The 22,656-nt window shown below is 31.8% G+C and overlaps 2 protein-coding genes and 1 long non-coding RNA gene across 6 annotated transcripts; 1 reads left to right on the top strand and 2 right to left on the bottom strand.

Moving 5' to 3' along the window:
• Positions 1-2,835: 2,835 nt before the first annotated feature.
• Positions 2,836-6,164, bottom strand: LOC106056522 (uncharacterized). Its single transcript, XR_008777375.1, has 3 exons — positions 5,888-6,164; positions 4,446-4,534; positions 2,836-3,084 (listed from the first exon to the last, which is right to left on the bottom strand). It is a non-coding gene; the product is annotated as an uncharacterized LOC106056522 (long non-coding RNA).
• Positions 6,165-7,393: 1,229 nt separating this feature from the next.
• Positions 7,394-13,427, top strand: LOC106061572 (thioredoxin-like protein 4B). Of its 3 annotated transcripts, none has more exons than XM_056027786.1 (4): positions 7,394-7,516; positions 9,143-9,303; positions 9,422-9,573; positions 12,509-13,427. In XM_056027786.1, the coding sequence occupies exons 2-4, from the start codon at positions 9,172-9,174 to the stop codon at positions 12,672-12,674; spliced, it is 450 nt and encodes a 149-aa protein (XP_055883761.1). In that variant the 5' UTR covers positions 7,394-7,516; positions 9,143-9,171; the 3' UTR covers positions 12,675-13,427. The 3 variants fall into 3 exon arrangements, with proteins under 3 accessions (XP_055883761.1, XP_055883760.1, XP_055883758.1); XM_056027785.1 differs by having other exon boundaries at positions 7,394-7,530; XM_056027783.1 differs by having other exon boundaries at positions 7,394-7,570.
• Positions 13,428-22,640, bottom strand: LOC106061571 (tRNA methyltransferase 10 homolog C-like). Of its 2 annotated transcripts, none has more exons than XM_056027780.1 (7): positions 22,561-22,640; positions 18,812-19,307; positions 16,802-17,028; positions 16,001-16,204; positions 15,160-15,277; positions 14,547-14,686; positions 13,428-13,626 (listed from the first exon to the last, which is right to left on the bottom strand). In XM_056027780.1, the coding sequence occupies exons 1-7, from the start codon at positions 22,635-22,637 to the stop codon at positions 13,500-13,502; spliced, it is 1,389 nt and encodes a 462-aa protein (XP_055883755.1). In that variant the 5' UTR covers positions 22,638-22,640; the 3' UTR covers positions 13,428-13,499. The 2 variants fall into 2 exon arrangements, with proteins under 2 accessions (XP_055883755.1, XP_055883756.1); XM_056027781.1 differs by lacking the exon at positions 22,561-22,640 and adding an exon at positions 22,173-22,379.
• Positions 22,641-22,656: the final 16 nt, after the last annotated feature.

Here is a 22,656-nt window from a genome sequence, read left to right as displayed (position 1 = left end):
CCTTCAGATAGAGAAATTGCTAAGATACTGTTACGATTCTCTCTCCTAATCAGGCCTTCTATAAACACTGCTAAACACAACACGGCACATCTAACACACCAAGAACTTTACCAACAAGAGCTCTGGTTAATCTGGTACTTTAATAATGAGTGAATAAGTAGATAACAGCCAATACTAGACAATTGGCAACAAACACATCAACAAGTACTAATGCTACTAAGTACATCACCGAACTTTACTCTACTGTCTCTATCTCTTTCTGGACTTGTACATTCACTTGAGGACTCCACCAGGACTGACTTCATGGTCGACTCACAGTCCCGGTCTCCTCCGTGTCCTGTCTTGCCGCTTTCTTACACACTGTGTCTCTGGTCCAAGCAGGCTTTCGATCACATGACCATAACATTGGTCACATTTGCGTGTGATCATAGTCCATCGCCTGAGTTCATGTGTGTCAAGTGAACTTACAGTTAACCCTTATGCGCCGGTTTTGGGCACATCTGCACAATTTTAGGCCATGTCATGCCCGCATTCCCTTAAGGACTGCTCTCTCTCTCTACATAGCAAGGGCTAAATTCTATACAATTAAATAATTAAAATCAATGTCTATTCACAGTTAAAATAGTAAAGGTAGTAAAAATTTAATTATTTGGTAAAAATCTAATGTAAATAGTACATGTTCACAAATTCATAAATCAGATCTTCGTAGATAACCCCACTTCCCGGATAAAGCCCAGTACCTTCCCAGGGTTGACATTATCAAATAGTGTTTTTAAGTTAGTGGCTCTAAAATATTTCTCCCTGATATCTGGGGCAATCAATGAGGATATGTTCCACGGTGAGGCGAGAGTCACAGTACTCACAAAGTGGGGGCTCGTCTCTCTTCAGCACTAAAGAGTGCGTGATGTAGGTGTGGCCAATCCTAAGTCTGGACATGGTCGTGCTACCACGCCTTGTCAGACCCTTAGATGTGGGCCACCACCTGACATCCGCCACAATCTGCCTGAGTTTATTGTGAGTCTCAGCCTCCCATCGGTTCTGCCACTCTCGATAGGTGGCAGAGGCAATACTTTGTCTCAGGTCCAAGCAGGGAATTTGGGTTCCTGACACTGCATGATTTAGGGCTCTCTTTGCTTCTCTGTCTGCGGCTTCGTTTCCCTCAATGCCAACATGGGAGGGGACCCAGATGAAGGTGAGATCCCTATGGTCGGCTGTTATTTGGTCCAACAGCTTCAGGCTCTTATCTATCAATAGGGTTATAACAATACATAAATTTATATGGACACTTTCTTAATTTAGACAATGTTTACTTGGAATAGTTTCACTTATTATGAAGTGATGTCATAAAAACATAATGAAAGTGAGGCTTAAGAACATCTCTATCACCTCAGACCTCTGTGAGAAGGTTATTTTTATCATTGTCTAGTTTAACTTTAACAAGTTAGTATGAAATGTTGGTCTGGGCTAGTGGTCGGCAAACTTGTCATCCAAAAGAGCCTTATATTTAAAATTCAAAGGGCCTTTTCTTTTAATCTAAGCTTTGCTTAAGTTTGTCTTTGTCTAACAGTAGCTGCTACATTTAATAAAATTTAGTTTCATACTTATATAAAGACAATATTTATTTAATTTTTTTTTTAAAGTACCGTACCGTTAATTAAAAAAAAAATACTCAACTAATGTGAACAATAGACTTGAAAGTCACTGATTAACATACACGAATATTGACACACGACATGTGTAGGATGTAATTATCTTCTCTTTTGAAATAGCATCTTTATAAGATAAGAGCTGAATAAGCTGATTTCTTAATTTAACTCTTGATTAAACTCATGCTTGTAAATGATTGTTCACATAAATATTTAGACCCAAATAAGGAAAGAACAGCAAATGGTAGTTTCTTTAGTTGATCATGTGACTCAGTAAATCTGTTCCATTTATTAAAAATTAACAAATTTTCCTCTCCAGATCTTTCGAAGCAAACCATTTGTGCTGTAAAATGAATTCACTTTTCTCCAATAGCTCCAAATCATCAAAACGACACCCAACCCCCACAATATTTTTTTTATCCAACAACTGCATTTCTGAGGGTTTTTTTACAAACGCTAGTATCACTTTGCTATCTTAAGTTTTTGGATCTGTTGAGAAAAGCTTCATATTTAAGTGTTGCTTTGAAATAGCAATAATATATATAATTATTTTCTAGACAATATTTCAACAGTTATGGAAAGTGAATTATTTTCTTTCAAAATCCTGGTCAAAAAGCGAAATTTTGTTTTCCTTTTTGTTATAACAAACGATTAAACTGATCCTGAGATGAGAATTTGAGCAACACACATCATTTTATTCCTGAATACACTAATCATTTGTTAGCTCTGCATAGTGAACACTCTTCTCGAGAAGAAATGCTTTTGTTTCAGTAATTAGTCCAAGTGAAACGTCTTGATATTCAGCAGATTACATACTCGCTCTAAAACTCAATTAGAAATTCTTAAAATGACACACACTAAAAAAAAACATTACAACAGGCAATTTGAACATTAAATTTAATCAAAAAAGTATAATTTATACAGTTGAAAAAAGTTTCCATTCAATAGATATCACCAAAAAAAAATCAATATTTGAATGATAATAATAATAGTGATTTAAAAATGGTTTGAAGTAAATTAAATTTTTCCATTCCATAAAAAAAATTTTGATTGATATTAAATGAGTTCAAGAAGAAAAAATTAATGCAACATACAAAAGATGGAAATAAGGAAACAAAAATGTAAAAAAAAAAAAAAAGAATAATTTTCTGGTAAACAATTTCATAAACAAAATGAATAAATACAGAAATATAAGGACGCAAAATGTTTATTTACATTTGTTTTCTTTTAAAATGTTAATAAATAGGCTGTTGTAAATTGTTTAAACAGATTTGATGATATTGGTATCTAAATTGATCTCTGTTCTAAGTTCTATTGTGACTTGGAAAAAATAAGAATCATATATCAGATCTGTTTTGCACTTAACATGATACGGTGCGTTGCTGGAGTGCTTGAGGTAAAAGTTAAAATAATCATCATGAGCTGCCAACTTCTAAATCTGAAAATATATTTATTGAAAAGCTATAAATGGTAAATAAAAAAGTAAATCCTCATTTCATGGGGCAGCTAATCTAAAGCTCATTTATTACTGGACACTAGCCACTGTAAATGAGGATGTTGTGTAATTAGCTCATTGAATCTCTTTTATCTAACTAATCTCAGGTAGAGTTAGGTGGACTCGAAGACTATTTTTTAACCCTAAACTCAAGATTTTTTGCGTCATCACTGGGATTCAGACTTGTCAACTCTCAGTTAAGGAGCCATGAGTTTTACAAATCAGCCAGCATGTCCTATAAAAAGTGAATAAACAGCAACAACAACAAAAATTGCTAGAAAATGTATAAATAACTATTGCATATACAAGTTTTTACCATTCTCTTTTTAAAAATCCAAATGAAATACATTATCAGGATTTTTTTTGTCATAGATTCATTTTTATTTTTAGGAAGTCAGTGTTATACTAGCCTTCTTGGGCTCTTCATGCAATCGTAACAACATGTTGATCATAGTTATGTTTCATTAAATGGTCGAAGACTATGGTTAGCTTACGTATCCTAAATGTACCAGGCCACATCAAAAATGATGTTTATGTAAGTAAATGAGGCAACCAAACCATAAATATCATAAACAAAAATGAGAAGAACTAGTCCAGAACAATAAAGAGAAAAGCTGCAAGATTTGGTTTCACAAACTAGAGAGGGCAAAAATAAAAAGCAGAAACTATCTCAAGATGAAAGAATATAACAATTTTTCAATTTCCTTAACAGAGCAGAATGGACAATCACCCGTGGGATCTGTGACAAGACTAAAAGGTAAAGTAGCAATTAAACAAATACATAAAACATTAAACCATAACTTTTAAATACAAAAACACAACCTAATAATATATTCTGAAAGACACTCAAGATAAAGGCACTTTTTCCATATGCTAGGACTAATTCCTACAAATGCTCCTTCCCTAATGCCATTAGAGCATGGAATGGGTTGCATGAATCAGCCAGGAAAACCAATGACTTAGCAGAGTTTAAGTCTCTAACATTCATGACTAGATCAAAACATGGATATTTTAGGAAGTAGTTTTCTATTTTTTTAGGAATATCTGTAATTTATAAGTTAAGAAAACTGTAACAAAGAATCTACTCTTATTTTTAAGCCAAAATAGTCTATATAAGGACTAATGAATAGACTCAAGTTACTCAAACTCTGGACAGAAGAAGCCAACAGTCGTTTCTATCTACTATACAAGATTTAGTTCCACTAATGATTAACAATACTTTAGAAAGAAGCTTACACCATGAGATTAAATGTTACATACGTGATTGTAAAGTAATTTTAAGAATGCTTACATGCTAATATTACCTGTCTAAAAACTATTTATTTCCTAGGACATTTACATCTCTGGTCTGGAGGAACACCTGCCAATACTTGTTCTGCATGTTGGCCACATCCTAAAAATAGATACAATTATAGCAATTTACAATAGAAAAAAAGGAAAGGAAACAGATGAAGAATTTTGACACTGTCAGATAGAGCCTGTCACTTCGTAAAAAAGTTAATGTAATTGAATTACAACACATTAAAAAAGTGTTTTTAATTTTTGAAAAGTGAAATATTTTATTACCAGAAAATGTTGAATTAATATTAAATTCACTCCAAACAATTTATAGCACAGGAAATAAAGAGAAACTGTTTTAACATCAAGCTGAATCTGTTTTAATCTTTCAGGCCTATCAGTGGCAATGATAATAATTAATTGTTGTCTCATTATAACATGATGCATCCACCACTACGAGGACATTCACATCTTTGTTCTACAGGAATGTCTTTTAAAACTGCTTCTTTATGCATTCCACATCCTGGAAAAGAAACAGGGAATACTCTAATCACGTTTTTACTGCTTTCTTTCACCACAAAAGCTTATGAAAATTTTTTCTTACAACTTAAATATCAGCACGAGTGAACTAGATCAAACCTAATCTTCAAATTCAGTTTACAATAACATGTATTTTTCTATCAAATTTCTATCTTAGCAATAAAAAAAGAGCAGAAAATGTTGGTTGAGTTGCTTCAAACAGACTCCAGATAAATACAGCTTAAGTTAATTTTGTTGGTGAACTATCAGTAAAAAAAAAAGAAAATAATATGCATCTGGGTTCGTGTAGTAATGTGAAACACTGCAGAGGTGTAGCTAGGATGGGGGGAAGGAGGGGGAGAATTTGAAAATCCCCCATGGGCCTCCACTTCAGGGGGGCTCCAAATGAGTGTTTTTTACATTAAAAATTATATATTACGCAAAATGCAGGGCCCCCTAAAAAAGGTCAACATCCTGAGACACCAAATGATGGTGAATTCCTAGCTACGCCACTGAAACACTGCATTGGTCCTTAATCATTAATTAATAATTAATAGTATTAATTACTGACTAGGTTCTCTATAGATTTTATTAATATTTTTTACTCTATAGTTTCACTATACTGACTATAGACAATATAAGGTCTGATAGGGGAACTTTTTTACTTACTACTTATACCTTATAGTTTCACTAGATCATACTAATCAGTCATAGTAGATATATATATTTATATAATTATAGTCTATAGTGACACTATAGTCAGTATAGTACGGAGTATACAATTTAGTCTAGACGTCTTGAGTATTATAAGAGTCCTAATAACCGTAAGGCGTAATTGAACTAATTGTAATATTAATAACTTCATAAGGCAAGGTGTAAACTCAGTTAAACTGTAATTAATATAACGACCATCGTTCAAAATCGTTGTCGACGATAACGGTACACGTACCTTGCCAAGTAAATTTTCCGCATTTGCTGCATTTCACTTTCATGCACATTTTGACTAGACTTGAGTTAAGAAATTGTGCTCAAAGCGCTAGTAAAGGTTTAAACTTTAAAGAAGCCGCTTTGGCTTTCTGTATTTATATTGATACCTGGTCCCTATCAAGGTAAAGGTCACTCACAAACGTGACTTGACCCTTTTCTCAAGCAAAGTAGACTGGATTTTAAGCCTGACTTCCTTTGAGTTCGATCGCCTAGCAAACAAATCCGTGACCAAAATATACGCCAACGCATGCGCATAGTAATATAGATCTAACAATAAAAGGGGAACATTTGCCAACTGTATTCGCATTAAAATACAAAAATAAATACATAAAATTTGATTAAATTTTATCGTTAAAATGTGTAGATGAGTGAAAAATTGTAGAAAATTTAATGCATCTGGGAAATGTTCTAAATGTTTTAAGCATGTTTTAAGTCTGGTAATTTCTTAAACGTATTTTAAGTATCCAGATTTAAGAAACTACATATTGGCAGCATTAATCAAGGTCATTTAGTGTAACTTTAATTAAGTATTGTAGGCTTATATATATATATTTGCTTAGACAGTAGTACACGGGAGTCGGTAGCGCGTGATTACATTATGGGCCGTGTGTGGTACTGCCAAATCTTTTCGTGTGGCCTCGACAAAAAAAAAATATCACATTCATAACTTTTGTGAATTAACCATGTTTCACTTCCGTACAGCAAGGTGCTCAACACACAGGTCCGGTAGACTAGGGCTTTAGTACTGTTAGTAATGATACTTAAGGAAAAATAATTAATTAAGTAATTAATATTATATGTTTGAAGGACTACTTCATAGAACAACAAATTCCCAAAGTGAAACATAATATCCGTAGCAACGGATTAAAAAGAAACACTAAAAAAAAAACATTTCCAGTGTGTTTGGTGATTCTAGTAATAAATATTAATTGTTTTTTAAATTGGCTTCAATTTGAATTTTATCAATAAAAACGATAGAATCCTATAACTTAATATGCAGCTTTAAATTACATTTTCACTCTTTAACTCAATACAGTTAGAAAATAATTTTATAATAGTTTTTAAAAAATGTTGATGAATTTGCAAAAAATGCAATACAAGTTAAGCAGGGGGTCTACCGAAAACGAGAAAACATGGCAAGGGGTCTGCAAGACATAAAAGTTTGGGAACCACTTGTCTAGATCAAACTAAATTTTAGAAGATATTTTGGTATATTAAAACGTCAAACTAGAGTTTTCAAAGTGTGTGCAATCCTTTAAGAAATTGTTAGTAATTTTATTCCCAAATGTGTACATCAACGTTCAAATTTCTAAGTCGTGTAGAGCCGTTTTCGAGAGACAGTGTCCACCCATGTTTTCCCGACCATTTGTAATTTGGAAGCAGATGAGAATTGTAAAAATGCGAATTAAAAATACATCTCCAGTACTCAACTTAATTAATCTCATACTGTGAAGAGTCATTATTTACATTTTGCAACACAAACCAATCTAGATCATGTAGATCTACTTGAATTTTTTAGATTTATGCTGTATACTACTAGATCTAGATAGATCTAGATTCTAGGACAATCTAGGTTAACTGTATAAAATAGGTAACTAGACCTAGGTAGGTTTAGTTATTACAGCTAGATCCAGACATACTTATAGTAAGTTATAGATCTAGAAGTAGAAGTGATAGATGAGGTAGTGTAAGTCAGTAAGTGTAGTCACAGTAGTGTAGAGTGACTAGAGTGATATTGATAAGACTAATATTAATAAGAGTGTTTCAGTGTAGTGAACAGTTACAGTAGACTAGTGTAGACTGTAGAGTGTAGATCTAGTCAATCTAGAGTAGAGTCTAGACTAGAAAGTCGAGTCTAACTCTAGAATCTATAGTATAGACTCAGTATAGAATGATTAGACTTTTAGTGATTAGATCTATTTCAGTATTTGATTTGAATTACTATTTTCTAGATTAGCTATTATAAGCCTTAATAATAAGCTAATACTAATAGCTTTAAAATTAAATTTATAAATCAAGTTTAATTTTAATTAAATAATAAATAAATAATTATAATGTCAATAACTTTGAATAACTTTCAATAAGAATAATTATAATGATAATCGCAAACCTCTCCATAACACTAACACTGTAGACAGTGTAGTATATATTATTATGGTATTTAATAATTCGGTAATTTATTAGTATTGATAGATTTAGATCTAGTTAAATCTAGTATACAGTAGTCAATCCAGTCATTGACAGTAAATGATGTACTTATAATTACTATATTACTAGTATGACTACTAAGTTTTGTAGATATAATTGTAGTATAGATCTAGATCTAGTTAGTTTTTGTATGAAGAAACCCCAATCCCTATTTGTAGCAAAGTTCTATTAGCCAAATCTATGAAGCCCAACAAACTGAACCATAACTTACAAATTATACTAAATTTTAGTAACTAAAACACAACTTGATAAAATACTCAGAAAGACACAAAGATAAAGGCACATTTCTTTAAAATATTTTACTCCATATGCTAGAATAAATTCATACAAGTATTACAAGTACTCCTTCTTCCCTAGTCTCTAAATCATCCAGGAAAACCATTAATTTATCAGAAAATAAATCTGTAATTAACATGCATCACTACATTAACCCACAAATACTTGTAGGATGTATACATATATAGATCTAGTTTTTTTTTTTAAGGAAGATCTGTAATTAGTGTAATTTATAAGAGAAGATTAGAAGATGTAATAAGGTGAGATATATGTAAGTAGTGGACATATAGACTTTTGATTGTTGAAGATATACCCCTGAAAGCTTCTCGACAATAAAGCTTTGTAGTCACAGTAGGAAATATACTCCATAGTAGTCTTTCTACAGCTGAAGATGGCCCTCAACCAAGCTTTAAGCTTGTCCAATTTCTTTGTTTCAAACTTTGGGTTTAATAAATATTTTTTGTTAACCTTATTATTAACTCCATATTTTAATAGCTTTTTTATTTTATCTATATAAAATTAATGTTTATATAACAGAAGCGGTTGACACAAAGAACTACGACCTAAAAATGCAATTTTACAGCTTTAAGCTTAGTTTTAACTGCCATAGCATGGAATCTTGATAAGTATTGGATAATGAGTTTCTTCAATAAATTTCACTTGAAAATGAAAGCTTTTTTATGACTTTTTTTTTTTAGCTAATAACAATTTCATCATAATTATACTCATCTAGCTTTCAGATTTGATGGAAACCTTATAGTAATGAGTTATCTACTTCCGACCTTGACATCTAAGAAAGAAATAGATAAAGCTATTAAAGAAACTGAAGATGTTGTTTTAGTATTGAGGTTTGGGCGAGATACAGACTCAAGTTGTCTACAATTAGATGATATTGTAAGTAGAGCTTAAAGCTACAAAATATTTTCATCTATTCTTAAAAAATTGTGTATATTTTTTCATTGGTGTGCTTTCAGTTAGCTAGTACAACTTTCTACTTACATCCTATCCCCAGCTATCCAAAACAGCAGAGGATCTTGTCAATATGGCTGCTATCTACTTAGTGGATGTTGATAAAGTGCCTGTTTACAAACAGTATTTTGACATTTCACTCATTCCATCAACAATTTTCTTTTTCAATGGCCAGCACATCAAAGTAGATTGGGGGTAAGCTAATCTTAACATATGACATTTTTAGAGGCCCCCCGAAAGGGGAAAAGCCGCTATTAGTTTTGTGTGGTATTTCTGTCCATTCACCCATTTTATATATCAGAAACTAGAAAATAAATTGAAAATCGGACATCACGATATTTTAGATCATTCAAAGTTCTGATGCAATGGCTACTTTTTTCTTTTTCGAACTGAACCATTTAATTTTTTAAATTAATTATGCAAGCATAATTCATAAAAATACACCTTTTTTTAAAATGAAAAACTTTAGGGGAGGTAAGTTTTCTAAAAATGTCACAGACTTCTTCACTATAACTCAAGCTTCAATCACAGATTCGCGCATTGAAAAAGTGGAAAAAGTATAAATGGCTTATATTTATTATAAAAATGCTTTCTATTTATAAACTTACTCATTGAATGAAAGAATAAAATATAGCCCAGATCTAAATATATTGTTACGAATCTCACTATCCAGGCTCTCTGCAAACTGCACCATACACCACCAACTTAAAGAACTTGACAACTCAGGGCTCCAAAGTAACGTAACACTTTAATAGTTGAATAAATAACAGCCAATACTGTACAATTGGCAACACGTACACTGTACAAATATCTCTCCGATAACACCGTTCCGTCGTATCAACTCTTGCACTGGCCTCTCCGTCTCATTCCGGGCTTGCACTGGGTTCAACAGTTCGGGACTGACTTCACACACTTGGGCTCGTTGTGTCAGACTCGATCACAGACCAAGATCAAGACGCCGTTCGTCTCAACTGTACTTGACAGTACTCTGCACTGAACCGTCGTAATGCTCCGTACATAACCACACCGTTGAACTGTGCTGTAGTTGACCGTGTTCTGAACTCCTGTCGTGAACCCGCTTTCTGAACCTTGCTGTATTGAGCCCCTTTTCTCGACCGTCTCAACTGCGACACCTCCTCTCTTATAAAGGGTCCCTACTGGCCTTCTCGAACCGGACAGAACGCTGCTCGACGTTTCCAGGTGGTCAGATGACTACAACTCTCGTGACGCTCCTGAGTTCTGTTCACGACGTCGATCCTTCCTGAACCGCCGTCAATCCTTCCCGAACCGCCGTGTTGACACTCGTCTCGGCTGACCGTCGTAACTCGTCACGGTTGACCGCTCGTCGAGCGCTGGCCTGGGGCGATTTGCGTCGGCTGACTACACACACACCACCACCCCCATCTGTGCCACAACCAGGTTTATAACAATATTATATAAATATATATGTATTAATTATTAAATGTATTTATAATTTGAATTATTAAGGCAATAGCTTATCTTCTGACAACTTAGGGGTGCAGATTTATTTATTATGTAAACAGTAGTATCACATTACGAAGTGAATCAGATGCATACAGCATAGTACACTATTACCAGGTACCAGTAGGCCTACTAGTCCTGATCATAATATTTGCATAGATCTAGTCATTTTAAGATTAAACAAGTAAAGTCATACAAATTCAAGTCCAGATCTAGATTCTATATCTATTAGATTTCCAGATCTAGTCTAAGACTAAACCCTGTCAGCAAAGCTACCTATTCAGGTCCGGGCTGAGTTAGGGGCCCGCTTGGGAAACAGGTTAGTTGTGCGGGCTCATTTCTTTTAATTTCCTAGCCCATCTACTCCAATAAATTAAGCGCAATAGTTGGAGAGAGGTGTCTATCTGGGAGGTTTCCATGCTGTTCTTAGGTTATCACTTAACACAGCTCTACTGTTAAGGGAGCTCTATTTCAAATTCTTATTCCAGAAGAATTATATAATAACTGTAACACAAACTTCTCTTTGTAATCTTGTTTAACATTTGTTTTCCGTTGATCTGACTTACACTAACCTCCATTATTTTTCTTAACTCTTAAAACGTTGCTGCCTCTGTCGATTTGAAAAGGTCTTTTCTGTTGGAAAACTTTAAAACTCATTTTTTTTCCTTCCTGAAATGTTTTTGATTGATGTTTTCTAATCCTTTAAATAAAGTTAAAATTTAAATATTTTCTGCATTGTTAACATCCAAGATTTTTTTGTCCTTTCACCATGTATTTATTTGTTCTGAGAAAGAAGTGTTTACAGCAGTTACTTTTTTTTTAATCTAGTGTTCTCCAAAGTGACTTGGCATTATGACCTCCATTTTTTTTTTATTTGATATGTTTTTCAATTTTATTTATTTTGTTTTGTGAACCTATGGACAAAAAATCATTTTTACAGTTTGGATTTTAAAATACTTTTTATATGATAAGAATAAATAAACACCAATATGAAATGGTACTTCAGTGCATCAAAACAATGTGCAACCAAGGTGCACACAAAACTCTGGACACCAAAAACTAATGCAGAGGAGTCTTCAAATATATATATATATATATATATATATATTTACAACACTTAAAAGGACATTGGACATTTTCTAAAAACAGAAAATACACTCTAATTTAATAAACCTTAAGTTGATTGCTTTCAATTAGCTGATAAATTTTAACTTTCCTGATAAATAAAACAGATTTTGCCAAGCTAGATGCTTTTAGTAAATTGTCAGAAATTTGAATAATGATCCATACAACACATCTGGTTAACTGGATTACTCGATTAGATTGAGTCACAAGTGACACCTGTTACATTTGTTACATTACAGTCAAAGGTGAATCAGCTAAGGTGGAATTTTATAAACTGCTCTGGGGGCATGAATTTCACTCTAAGAACATTTATCGAAGCTGATTCATAACATTGATAAGAGAAGATAAAGATGCTAACAAAATAGGATTTTTCAATTTGTTGTTGAATTTAAAATTAAGTAAAATCCCTTTTTTTTTTCCAGTTTTATTACATTTCACTAGCTGAACTACTGAATATTAATGTTGTTCCAATAATAACTTATTACATACTATTTTGTATATGTTGCAAGTTATTTTTTTTCAGAAGTCCAGATCATACAAAATTTGTTGGTAGTTTCAAGCACAAGCAAGATTTTATAGATGTTGTTGAAGTTATTTACAGAGGAGCTATGAAAGGAAAGGTTATGATCACAAGCCCACTAGATCCACAAAATATCCCAAAATATCATTTAATCTACAAAGATATATAGAATCAACTATAAAGAAGGCTATGTGCTTTCTTGAAAACTTTAGAGGAACCAGTTCACTCCTAAGGTTTGAAATACTTTCAGTGTCATGTTCAGATTTTGGGCACCATGTCCTAAATTGTGCCGATGTGCTGAAAACTCAACTCAAACTCGGATTATAAACAGCTAAAAGGTTTTAAAAGAAAATCCTGAGGAAAACATCTAGAGATGATCATTAGGCCGTTTGTACCACATAGATCATTGATGATAAGATAGCCTTTGTTGTTTAACAACTAGTGGCTTTCAATAAAGCTCTTAACTTTGATTGTTGCAAGACACACTTTAACTTCTAGTTTAAAAAAAAAAAAAAAAAACTAGCATTACAGTAAAATATATTAATGTTGGTTTAAAAAATGTCATTTTGGTGTGGTGATGTACTGCAATAAAATTTCAGAAATTTATTTTAAATACTTTCTCAGTTCTTTAAGCATTTATTTTGTGACTAACACAAAAGCTTTTTTGAGTTTCTATAAAGATAAACAAAATTTACCCCTATAAAATTATAAATGAAAAGACTTCAGGGCACAAAGGAGTGGAAAACAATGAACACTTATACTTTCATTCACAGTAACCGTGACTCATTTTGTTTTTCATGGGTCTGAACAAGAGAGTAATGTTTTGACTAATTTTTAGAATTGCATTTTTGCTATTGTATTTTTATTTTTGTTAAATGATGATTAAATACTAAATACAGAAATAAAACAAAATCAATAAAAATGTTTTTTTATTTTTATTTGTACTTATAAAAGTGATATTGAATCAGAAGAATGATAAAAGAAAGTCAACAAATTAGCTTCGAATTTTTCGTCTTGGTACTGCACTCTGAATGGCCTCTTTCCATGACACACCATTCTTAATTCCACTCATTATTTCCATCATTTGGTTCAAAGTAATAGATTTGCCACCTAAGTTCCAGCTAAAAAGAAAAAAAATTGAGATATTTATTCCATTGTTGTAAAAGCCATTCTTATAGTGCAAAACTTAAACCTAGAAATGATTACCAACTTTCACTTTCAGAGCAATTAGAAATGTGGCTCAAAAGAAGTGATTTCCCAGCAGTTTACTTAGAGAAAGGACTAATATTATTTTTTTTTTAAAAAGGATAATAAAGTGGGTATTCATTTTTGTTTTCATTCTCATTATTAAGTAAAACAATCTGGAAATGAATTCACATTTCCTTTTTTTTTCAATTAGCTACATATCTTCTAAGTAATTATAATAGGTACGTCTCAGTTCTAATAACGTATACCCAAAAGCAAAAATCTTTGCCAAAAATCATTTCAATATTATTATAGTATATTAAGTTTATTTCTGGTAAAATGTTGTTGTGTTTTTCGGAAGGCCTTAAAACTTATAAAAATTATCTAAATCTAGTAAATATGTCACAAGTTGGTCTAAAGCTAATATTTTACATTCAAGAAACAATATTGGTAAATATGGTTCAGTTCATATTCCTATTACAATAGTTTGTAGTTTATGTGTGAATGTATGCATTAGGATGCTAGCAGCAGTTTACTAAGCAATTTAAAATGTCTCATTTCTATAAGTAACATCAAGTAGGACTATTATCAACAACCCTCTAGCAGTGTTATTTATATATTTTTTTAAAGTTATGCAATCATTTAGCAAGACAGCACATTACAGCTAAAAATTAAAATATCCTGAATCTAATTATGTTCATTTCTAAACCCGCCCTAAAAATGGTTAATTCATCAAGGCTTTAGATGTGTAAACTTCATTATTTTATGGCCACCCTGAAGTTATCCTGAAGCTAAAGGAAGGCCATACTTTGTCTTAGTCTTGTCAGTGACATCTCATTTGAAAGCTAACACTTACCTAACATGCTCATCAAATGGCAGTCTCATGGCCCTGATACCTTGTTGTTTGGCTCGAGCAAATGAAACTGGCTGCTGAGTTGCCTTGTCATTGAAAGCACCAATGATGTACACAGCTTCAGGGTCAAATTTCTTCATGATCTAATGACAGTGACAAAGAACAATGTCAATGTATCAAGCTTTTTTTGGAAAGTGAATTAAAAAAAAAAAAATACACCACTTTCCTTACTTACAGTGAATTATTCAGTTAGAATGTCTACTTTGTGATTTATACATACCAGTGATATAACGTCCACTAAAATATTATTAACAATGGTGATAAGCAAAAAAAAAAAAAAAAGAATAAAAGTAAAATTTAATTATGTCAAATATTCAAAGGAGGAAAGATTTAGATAAGAAATCATATCAAAGTTAGCGGACACCTTAAATCTAGAAGAATTACAAAGCTAGAAGATAAGAAACAAAGCTAAAATAAACGAGATAATTTTGAAGATGAAAAACAAAGCAGACGCAACAAAGAATTCAAAAACAAAGAATAAACAGCAAAGTCACAAACTTAATGAAGTGGTATTAAATTCAACAAATGAAGAAACTCAATGTTAAAGTTTTCTTACTGCTCTTGCATCTGGAGACAAATAAACCAATTTTTCATTATCAAAAACATCCAGATAGCTCTTGTCTGTCACAGTGGCCAGAAAGTGTTCATTATCCTGAAGTTCTATCTGCAACATTCTGCAATAGTAAACACAATTTTTACAAATCTGAAATGGGCTTATTTACCAAAAAATACTGTGTAATAAAAAAAATATTATATTTATTCAAATTTATTGTAAATCACAAATGCAGGAAAGAAAATATTGTACTGACATTAAACATATACTGCAGACATTATGACTCATCTTTATTGTAAACAAAAACATTACTAATTGATACAATAGAATACTTCTTGGTATTTTCACAAGTTAAATTTAATGACCTAAGATCCAATTGTAGGCTGGAGATGCTAGTTTAGGGAAATCATAAAAAAGTTTGAACACGCACTAAAATTTAATTTCAATAATAAATTCACAAAAAAAATAGATTAAACTTGAAGTGTCTTAGTTATTTCTCTAGTTCTATCTGAAGCTTAGCGTTATTTCTTGAAATGTAAACATGTTTATTGTTTATATAATCAACCTTGACATGTATAGTCACATGACACAAATATAGATATATTTTAATTTGTGGTTTCTAAAATACTGAAAAAGATTTTACAAAATCAGTCTAATTTAAAACAAAAATAAATATTTATTTTTAACCACATTTCAACTAGAACTCTAGTATTGTTTTCACTATATATGAGTATCTAAGAAACTAAGCTTTTAACTTCTTACAGCAGCAGTGATGCATGATTAGCAATTAAGATAAATGTCTATTTACTAATGCTAACAGACAATTGTTTCATTGAACCCTCACCTGTACATGGCATGATTCTCTGGGCAACTTGTGAAATGTAAATGGTATGGCATTTTTGGGTCTGCACGGTTTATGGAGTAAAGAGTTAAAAGCTGATTTACAGTGTTCTTCACCTCAGCAGGTTTCATGTAGTCCATATAGTCCATATCAATGACCAATGGTAGGCCAAACTGCATAGCATTAGCCAGATTATAGTTTAATGCCCTGTAAAGGATATACAATCATTTATCCTATTGAATGGTGAGACACATTGAATATTAGGCATATTAATATTTACATAAAGGGTCTTTTCGACTAAGGGGAGTAGAAGCTGAGTGGTAAAATGCTTAGCTCATAAACACAGGGGTCTCAAGTTCAAACCTAGTTAAGACTGGGATTTTGAACTTCAGGATTTTTAGGTTGCCCCTGAGTCCACCCAACTCTGATGGGCACCTGATGTTGAGGAAGTAAAGGTGGTTGGTCATGTGTGAAGGGCACACCCTAGTCAACCGTTGGCCATAGACACAGATGAGTTTTACACTATCTCTGCCTCCATAGATTGCTAAGTCTGAAAGAGACAGGACTCTTACAGGACAGACACTAAAGTGAATTTAAGGCTGTTAACTAGAAGGCATAACAGGACAGCAGAAGTAAAGTAAATAGAGTCTATTATGAGCATATTTGAACTTAGAGCATAAATATTATCTCGAGCATAAATATTATCTCATGAACACTGACACAGAACTTTTATTCTCTTCCTACCTGGTTAAACAAAACAATCATCAATGTGTTTAAAAAAAAAAGGATTATTGTTATGTTTACCTTTTCATTGAAGATTCATAAATTCGCATAAATATGTGTCCATGCTCATAGCTGTTCATAGGATTTGAAGACACAAATTTTTGATCTCCCTTTTCTAATGCCTTTTGCTTTGCATTTTTTTTAATCTGTATTTTTTTCATTAAAAACAAGTAATACTTAAGTCTCTGTGATTTTGTGGATAAATTTAAAGCTTCCAGCCAATTTTCACTTGTCATTTCTTCTTCGCTCTGAAATCATCACATGATAAATACTGATAAAGTAAACACAGGCTTGTAGTGATGAAATATATTTTCATTAGAAGTAGACATGATAATAAAAACAACAAATTTTCATTTAGGCATTTTAGGCCTGCATTCAGGCAGGGGTTAGCCTAAACTGTGAAAATGAGTGGCTTGTGATTGTATTTACTCATAATAAATTAAATTCAATCCTTTATCCATAAGGAGTTGGAAGTTAACATTAAAAAAAAAAAAAAAAAACTTTATGAACAGGTGTTTGTATATATTCAAAGCTGATCAAATGAAACCTGTTACTCAGAACTCCTCAAGACATTTGATTTTTTGTCTTTTGATTACCAGGTAAAATACTAATTTTCATTGACTCACTAATGGACATTTTTCTCATCAAGTAGGTTACAAGGTGAAGAAATAATGTGCATGCTGATCTAGTTTCATATGCAAAGTAGTACAAATAATGAACTGCTTTATATAAAAGTCTATTCATCCGAGAATTTAGATATTAATAGATAGGTGTTTTTTTTCACAGCCTATGAATTACTGTTTGCAAGCCTCGTTTTTAAAGATTTTTCATTGTTATGTCTTTCTTTGAGACAGCTTGTGTCTGGTAACCCTAAAAAGATCACATGCTAGGAACAATAGGTTTTGTTAAATTTATTTTCATAATTACATTTTTTTTTTTTTATAGGCTTCCATTGGCTGAAATTCATTGCTTAAAAGTCTATCTGTAAAAGAAAAAGTTTAGTTTTTTAGGGAGGAGTTACCTATTAAAATAATTGGGTTTTATTTGCAGAACGTCATTAGCACCCTGTTTCAGAAGATAGGGGCAGATATGTCAGAATTTAATGAGTTTTGAACAATAATAAGGTTTGTCTTTGAGTCCAAAGATTAAGGAAGAAGTCTGCGGATTCCTAACATGTTTTGCCACATCCAGTGAGAGATATATTAACAATGAAAAGGAAATGGGTATTTTAAAGAGGAAATAATAGAATCACATCAGTGAAGTAAAGCATAAACTATGATCTCTTTATATACTTCTTGAACTACACAGCTTATATATATCTGAAATTGAATCCATTCTGATATCCTATATTGGCTTCCAAACCTGGGGTCATAGGTTCGAATTTCTGGATTTTTAGGGAGCCCCTGAGTCCACCCAACTCTAATGGGTACCTGTAAAGGTGGTTGGACATTGTGCTACCTACCTGACACCTTGCTTGTTAACCGTTGGCCTAAGAAATAGGTGACATAAACATCTCTGCCCCATAGATCACAAGGTCTGAAAGGGGGACTCTTTACATTCACATATAAGATACTTACTTGCAAACTTAATTCTATAAAGATACTTACTTGCAAATGTAATTCTATAAAGATACTTACTTGCAAATGTAATTCTTTAAAGATACTTACTTGCAAACTTAATTCTATAAAGATACTTACTTTCAAACTTAATTCTATAAAGATACTTACTTGCAAACTTAATTCTATATAAAGATATTTACTTGCAAACTTAATTCTATAAAGATACTTACTTTCAAACTGAATTCTATAAAGATACTTACTTGCAAACTGAATTCTATAAAGATACTTACTTGCAAATGTAATTCTTTAAAGATACTTACTTGCAAACTTAATTCTATAAAGATACTTACTTTCAAACTTAATTCTATAAAGATACTTACTTGCAAACTTAATTCTATATAAAGGTACTTACTTGCAAACATATTTCTATAAAGATACTTACTTGCAAACGTAATTCTATAAAGATACTTACTGGAATAAAGTTTCCTTCTGAGTATAAAAAATTGTGTTCAAGCTGAATGACTTTTAATTTCTTTTTGTTTTCATCATTCAGGTTAGAGATGGCTTCATCACACCTCTTGGCAATGGCCTCTTTGATCTTTGTTATGGTGCGTGCATCTTTATTATTCTTGTCTTTCTTGCTCTCTGCTCGAAGCTCCTCTAGGTTCAGGTCTTGAGTGAAGTCTGCTACAATGTGGCTTTGAATGCTTGCAGCTCTAGTGATTCTGCATGGAGCAACTGTTTGAAGCAGCTCATGTTTCCTGCCAATTTTACTGGGTATGGTGATCCCATGCCAAGCCGAATTAAGTCTAATGGTAACAAGACTAGAATACGTAAAATGGTTCGTTAAAATGTTTTTAAATGTGTAGAAAGTCTCAGATCTTGATGTGCTATGCACAATGTATTTCCAACATTTAAAACCCAAAACTTGCTTTGGGGTCAAAGCCATTATGTTAATGTATGGAAACCTGGAATAAAGGAAAATTTGTTATGTAAAATGAAAATATAAAAATTAGTTTAAAAAAAACAAAGCAAAGAAGATGTGCAGGGAATGAGTTTAGGAAAAATGAAAAAAAAACTGAACAAGTAAAAACCTTTTTAAAAACCTCGCTTATATTGAGTGAAATTGCACGGATTATTTTGAATCAATAATGTAATTATTGGATATATATAAACTAAAAATAATAAATTTGTATGATTGGAAATATTTCCATTAATTGTTTTTGCTTAGCACAACCTTCATGCATGCTCAGAGTTCTATCATTTTTATGGACCAGTTGTGATGGAAGTTTCTGTGCTTCATTTTCAAAATTTTTTTTTTTTTGTCAAGTGAATAGAAAAGAGAGGGTGTGTGTGTGTGTGTATGGGAATAATAAATCAGTAAGGTCTTGGTAAGTATATTAAATAAGGGAGAGAAAAAGGGAAGATTACTAAGGAGTATCATTTTTTAAATAAGAATGGGGTAGTAGTACAAAATAACTATACTATCTAATCCACCAACCAACGCATCCATTGTTGACAGATAAAAAGTTATTAAATAATTATTGTCTACTAAGAGTTAATAAGGCATAAAAAAATGTTATCAATATTGATTTCCACTTTTTCTTAAAAATATATATATATTATATATTAAGACTTAAGTTTAACTTAGCGTATTACCTAAATCTACAAGTGCATGTAACACTTTGCCACTTGAGTTTAGTCTAGAATACTAAGAATAGGATATTAATGAACGTGGCCAGATACACAGAATCAGGTTTCTATATAATTTTAAGAATTTGTATTAAAAAATGCAGTATAACAAATATGTAATTTAACCAGAGTTTAATATTTCTTATTTACGTATATATTGCTATTAGTAATACAACATTTTTGTTTTAAGGTGTGATGGATGTTTAATTCTGTACTGAAGTCAACTGTAGATGATTGTTAGATTTCAATCAATTACTCATCAAGCGTTTGGGTTTCTTGTTAGGGTGTATTCAATGTAGTTGAACGACAGCACAAAATCAACAAACATCGATTATTAACTAGTGAAAAGATGTGGTCAAGACTGATGAACAATGAATAATAAGTTTAATCCAATAAAAGGCCCAGTCAGAGTCTCTGACAAATAAAACACGTCTTTACCCAAGAGAATCCTATAGCTAACTAACCCAAAATATCCCAAGCGTCACTAGTCCCGTTCAATATTATATATGTCTTCTATGGTGCGTCGCTAAATAACTAGTACTATAAACTAAGTGCCTAACAAAGGTTTAACACTAGACTATCTCCCTTGATTTACTTGCCATCGTTTTTCTGCTTGTGTTTAAGTCTTTGTTTCTAATAGCTATTAGATCTAATAGTGAAATTTATTTAGAATGCAGGCAAGCTTTTATACTTTAAGCAATAACTAAAAACTAAATATAAATTATGCAATAAAAGTAAGACATGTTGTAGCCATACAAAATGTAACTTAATCTTCTGTGTTTTATAATAAATAAAATATTTATACCAGCACATCAGTCAAGAACAATTTCTTTCACTTCTTCGACTCCAAACAAAATAAAATGTTAACTAATTTTAAATGACTGCTTAATGTACAGAGTTAATTAGATATATATATACACAAACCATAATAAAATAAAAAGAAATAATAAAACTATTGAATGTAAAACAATGCATAATATAAAAAGAAGCAATATCCAAAACAAAGTGGAGAAAGTAATGAATGAACTGTGGCATGGAAGGGAGGATTTGTACAAATTTGTCCTAGCATATGGAACGAGGAATGTGCCCTTACCTTATCCTTGTGTCTTCCTGAGTATTTAATTAGATTTATTTTTTGTATTAGAAGATTATGGTTCAGTGTTTTATGTATTAATTGCTACTTTACTTTTAAGTCTTCTAACCTGAAGGCTTTCTAAATTTAGTGATTTTACTAAAGGCTAAAGGTGTAACTCTAGTCAAATGTGAGTATTCGTTTGTTATGAATCTCACTGCTCTATTTTGTGTCTGTTCCATTTTCTTAATGTTTTCTTGAGTTGAGGGGTCCCAAACAGAGGATGCATATTCTAATCTATTATTGGCCTTTCTAACCAAGGCAACAAGGTTAAATAATATTTCAGTTTTATGTTCTTATTTGATTTATTGAAATTTCTTTTAATTAAACCCTGTCCTAATGCTTTATTTGATTTTTTGATACTTTCATCAATGAATATGGGGATTCCATGACAGTTTTTTCAATTATTATAACACCTGAGACCTACTCACCTCTAGAGTGAGAGTCTTAACTAAGTCTAGCAGAGTCTAGCTGCTAACTACTACTAGTTACTAAAGCTAGAGTCAGCTAGAGTCAGAGTGTAGTAGCCTTAGAAGTAGATCTACTTAAATCTACTAGGTTGTAATAAGTTGTAACTAAAAGTCTAAGACTTGATCTTGACTAGGTACTACTACTAGGTATTTCAATAGACTGTGAATAGTATTTCATTTTGAAGTATTTCATTTGCATTTTTTAAATTTTATTTTAGTCAATTTTATTTTTAGTCACTAGTGTGACTAGTCAGTCACTAGTGTGAGTTACTGAGAGTTACTCAAAACTCAAGTTACTGATCTAGATCTAGGTCTAGACGACTAGACTAGTAAATCTAAGTAAAGTATAGTATACTCAGTATTACTAGATCTAGTTACTAGTAAAATCTAGAATTAATCTAGATCTAGTAGTTAGTAGTATAGACTGTAGACTGTAGATAATGATAAAATAATTATAATAATATAATACTATTAATTATTAATAATTAATAGTCTAGAATCTAGAACTAGAATCTAGATCTTGATATATGTTTACTTACAATTTATTTTAATCACATTAACAGTGATTAACTGATTTGCAAAGTATTATTTGTGGAGTAGATCTATAAAATACATGCACTAAGACGCAGTAGATCTAAATTTGAGTACAGCAGGACACTAAGTTTACTAAGGACAGTACATGTTACTAAAAGAGTAGATGGAAGAGGACATGTTGTCAAAAAAAAATATGTTTCCGATATGGCTTGGCGACATTTATTTAAATGTATATAGACAATATCTAAACTAACACAGAAATGTAGGTAATCGAAATCGATAAAATAGTTTAAGAGACCTAGATCTATATCTAGATTTATAAATAGATAGATTTGGTTTCTCCTAGATCTAGATCTACATGACATGTATTAGAGATTTCGATCATCATTATACCTTTTTGGAGCATTAGCTTCACGCCCCTTTTTAATTGTTGACGTTTCCGAGAAACAATTATGGCGGCTGCAGCCCATTAAAAAAAATGTAAATAGT

Source organism: Biomphalaria glabrata, chromosome 4 (assembly GCF_947242115.1).
Source record: "Biomphalaria glabrata chromosome 4, xgBioGlab47.1, whole genome shotgun sequence".
NCBI lineage: Eukaryota > Metazoa > Mollusca > Gastropoda > Planorbidae > Biomphalaria > Biomphalaria glabrata.
This window is presented reverse-complemented; position numbering and strand designations above follow the sequence as displayed.